The sequence below is a fragment of the Galeopterus variegatus genome, unplaced genomic scaffold (assembly GCF_000696425.1).
Source record: "Galeopterus variegatus unplaced genomic scaffold, G_variegatus-3.0.2 Scaffold305, whole genome shotgun sequence".
NCBI lineage: Eukaryota > Metazoa > Chordata > Mammalia > Dermoptera > Cynocephalidae > Galeopterus > Galeopterus variegatus.
The window spans coordinates 331,219-334,621 of NW_007726416.1; the positions used below are offsets into that span (position 1 = coordinate 331,219).

At 46.4% G+C, this 3,403-nt stretch overlaps 1 protein-coding gene across 4 annotated transcripts in view; it reads left to right on the forward strand.

Moving 5' to 3' along the window:
- The first annotated feature begins 1,697 nt into the window (after positions 1-1,697).
- ANKRD6 (ankyrin repeat domain 6) overlaps positions 1,698-3,403 on the forward strand; it is a 78,456-nt gene continuing 76,750 nt past the window's right edge. For all 4 annotated transcript variants that reach the window (XM_008567214.1, XM_008567216.1, XM_008567217.1 and 1 more), the window contains exon 1: positions 1,698-1,817. In XM_008567214.1, coding sequence (XP_008565436.1) covers positions 1,698-1,817 — 120 coding nt within the window. The remainder of the gene's footprint in view (positions 1,818-3,403) is intronic.

Below are 3,403 nucleotides of genomic sequence, written 5' to 3' on the forward strand. Positions count from 1 at the left end.
AAAAAGACAAAAGACAAAAAAAAAAAAACAAAAAAAAAAACAAATGGGGAGGCAGGGGAGAATTTATCTTTCTGAAGTCACAATATTCACCTTTGGCCGATACTTCCCATAATAAAATACCACCTTTAATCCTCACCAGAGTCCTGGGAGAGAGAAGTTCTTATGTCTGTTTTACATGTGAGCATGTAGCCCCAGCCTCCCAGGGGAGTTGGCCAAGTGACCTGCCTGAATGCCACAGTGAACGAGAGTTAGAGCAGATACGGTCCAGACCTTTTCCAGCCATGCTGTGGCCAATTTCTTAATCTTTAGAGATTGAAAGGATCATTGGATTTGCCTGGAAGCAACTGTAGAAGATGTCTGTATCTTCTAGACCTTCAAAACCAGACTGTGTAGTAGGGTCTGCTTGAAGAACAGCATCCCTTTGACATAGCATATTCTTTCCACGTGTGTATACGAGGGTACTTCAAAAAGTCTATGAAAAGGTTTGTATTATCTTTTAATTCTATTTTTCTACGAACGTTTTGAAGTTCCCTCATATTGGTATTTTTAATAGGTATGTTTTAAAATACAAAATAGCTCTTGTTTCTTTGCTATCTAGCAGGAGTGGATTAGACCCTTAAGTATTCCTTCTGCCCAGAGGACCCTTCGCCTGTGAAATAATTGCCAGTGGCTTTGATTTGGTCTAATGGTGGCCCAGGGCTACTGGGAGGAGTAAGATTCCATTCATTTTGGCCATTTTGTAGAAAGAAGAGCTTAAGTTTACTACTAGTTACTACCTTCCAGACCACTGTTCTGAGTCAGGACTTAGTGTCCTGTAGGTGGTTAGTGAGCCATTTATTCTCCTTCTGATAAGCAGGGAAGCAACACGACTGGCCCCTCCTAAATTGGCAGAGCATGCCGTCACTGTTTATTTAGCGTCTGCGTTGTTCCCAAGGTGGATTATTTCAGCAGTTTGGAACTGGGAGTCGGCCTGGGCCTGCGCTCGTCTCTCCATCTGTTCCAGAACTCAGGAAACTGCACTATTTACAGTAAGAAAAGGATGAAGAAAGAGAACTGCAGTAAATGCTGTGAGAAAATCCCAAGGACAGAACCCACTTGTCGGGGTCTCTGTGGGCTGTGGTCCACAGGCCCCTAACCTGCTGGGGGAGTGGCACATTAGCTGTGGAGGGCCCACAGAACACAACCCAGAAGGCCTTTGTGATCATGCACAGGATAGTTACCTGCCAAAGGTGGGGGGGGGTTACCAGGTGGTATCTGGGGGATTATATCAGGCCTCTGCTCCGCAGGATAGAAACGCAGAGCAAACCTCACAGTTCTGGCCATACTCTTCCGGAGAATGTCCCTAAGGAGGGGAGAAAGGAGGGAGATTGGCACAATCTGCTGCTTCCACTGGGAAGTTCTGTTCGGGGGCTTTGCTGCGGAGAGCGTGCTTCCCGCACAGCCTCCCTACCCCACAGTGTGCAACCAGCAGAATGCCTTCAAACCAGAGAGAAGAGGTGTGGCCTGTCCTTGTGTGGCGAGTGGCACTGATGGCAGCTTTGTTTTGTAACCCCTAGGTCCTGAAGATGGCATAGTAATAAAGGCACCTTCCAATGACTGTGAACATCTTTATCCGTGGGAGCCGGCCCAGGCCAGTGGCTTTGTGTTGAGCTGAAGGAACTTGTCTACTGCTTTCCTGAAAACCTCTTTCCTAATTCATGAGCCAGCAGGATGCGGTCGCTGCGCTTTCAGAACGCCTTCTCATAGCCGCATACAAAGGCCAAGCAGAGAATGTGGTTCAGCTCATCAACAAGGGCGCCAAGGTAGCGGTTACCAAGGTAACAAGAGGAAAATACCCTGTAGCCATTCTCTGGGAACCAGCCTGCCTCTTAACCATTGTCCGCAGAACTGTTGTGTTTGGTTCACAGCTTTCAAAGAAATGGCTTTTCTTCCAGGGATGGAGGTCTGGGGAGAAGGAAGGAGGGTTAAGCCTGCTTTCATTGCCATCTTTCAAGTAGAGTAACTTGTAAACTGTTGTGTTTGGTTCACAGCTTTCAAAGAAATGGCTTTTCTTCCAGGGATGGAGGTTTGGGGAGAAGGAAGGAGGGTTAAGCCTGCTTTCATTGCCATCTTTCAAGTAGAGTAACTTGTGATTAGCAATGGACTGTCTTTAAAATCAGAGTGTGGCTTTTCTCACCTATTTATTTAGCCAAATGGACAGGAGACCTCTTGGGAGAAGTTGGGACACAAAAGCTTACTGGGCAGAGTGTTTGTGTGATAATCATGTTAGCCAGACCTCCTAGGGAGGTGGACCAGCCTGTGGTTGGGGCAGCCCCTCCACTGTGCAAAGTCTCATTGTCTCTGTCTGTACAGTGATGGCCTGGACCAGGTAACCCCCATGACCTTTATGGGCTTTGATTTCACATGCTTCAGTGAAAGTGTGTGGTAAGCTTTGGGGGATGTTTCTTACCCCTCACCAACAGATAATACCATAGTAGATAAGAGCCCATGCTGGCCAAAGGCAGTTTTGTGGTAAAGCCAAGAGAAGGCAGGCTCTGCAATTAGATGGCAAGTTTAAATATATCAAGGAAGTAATGCTAATGGCAAACCCTTATCGAACACTTATTATTGCTCTAAGCACTTTACAGCCCTCTAAAAGTGGTTCTCTCTTCATCCCCACTTTGCAGATGAGGAAACTGAGGCACAGAGAGATTTAACTAACATGCCCAGGATCTCTCAGCTTCTGAGTGGGAGAAATGCAACTGTACTGATGGAGTCAGGCTCCTTAGCCCACCCTCCAGGCCATCCCAGAGAGAGCTGTGGAGAGGGGCAAAGTTTAATTTTCAAAAAATGACATCTATTAACCTCTACCATCCTATGGCAGAGACTGGTCTGCTCACGGTCTCACAGTTACCCATATGTGGTCTCTCTATTCCATGCTGGTGTCTAGGGAGATAGAAAATCTTGAGCTACTAGTAAGTCACCCATGGGCCTAACAGTGGTCTGCACATACATGGTGACTGTATTGTCCAGAACTGAGGGTAAAGGGAGCCTTAATCTAGGCCTTCTGTCATCTGTCCATAGCAATCTTCAGGCCCCAGGCAATCACAGATGGGAGAACATATGGGAACTCTGTAGTTAGGGCACATGCTCACAGATTTGAACTCTGCTTTGTTTGCCAGCTGTGCAAGTCACTTGACTTCTTTGAACCTCAGTTTCCTTGTCTGTAAAGTGAAGATAGTAATACCAACTTTTCATGGTTGTTATGATAACAGTAACTTCTTTAAATCACTTAGCATATAGTCTGCACATTTTTTCTTTTTAAAATAGACTTCATCATTTGCTTTCTAAAAAACAACTTTATGGGCCAGCCCGGTGGCGCACTGCTACAGTGCGCTGCTTGGGAGCGTGGTGGCGCTCCCGC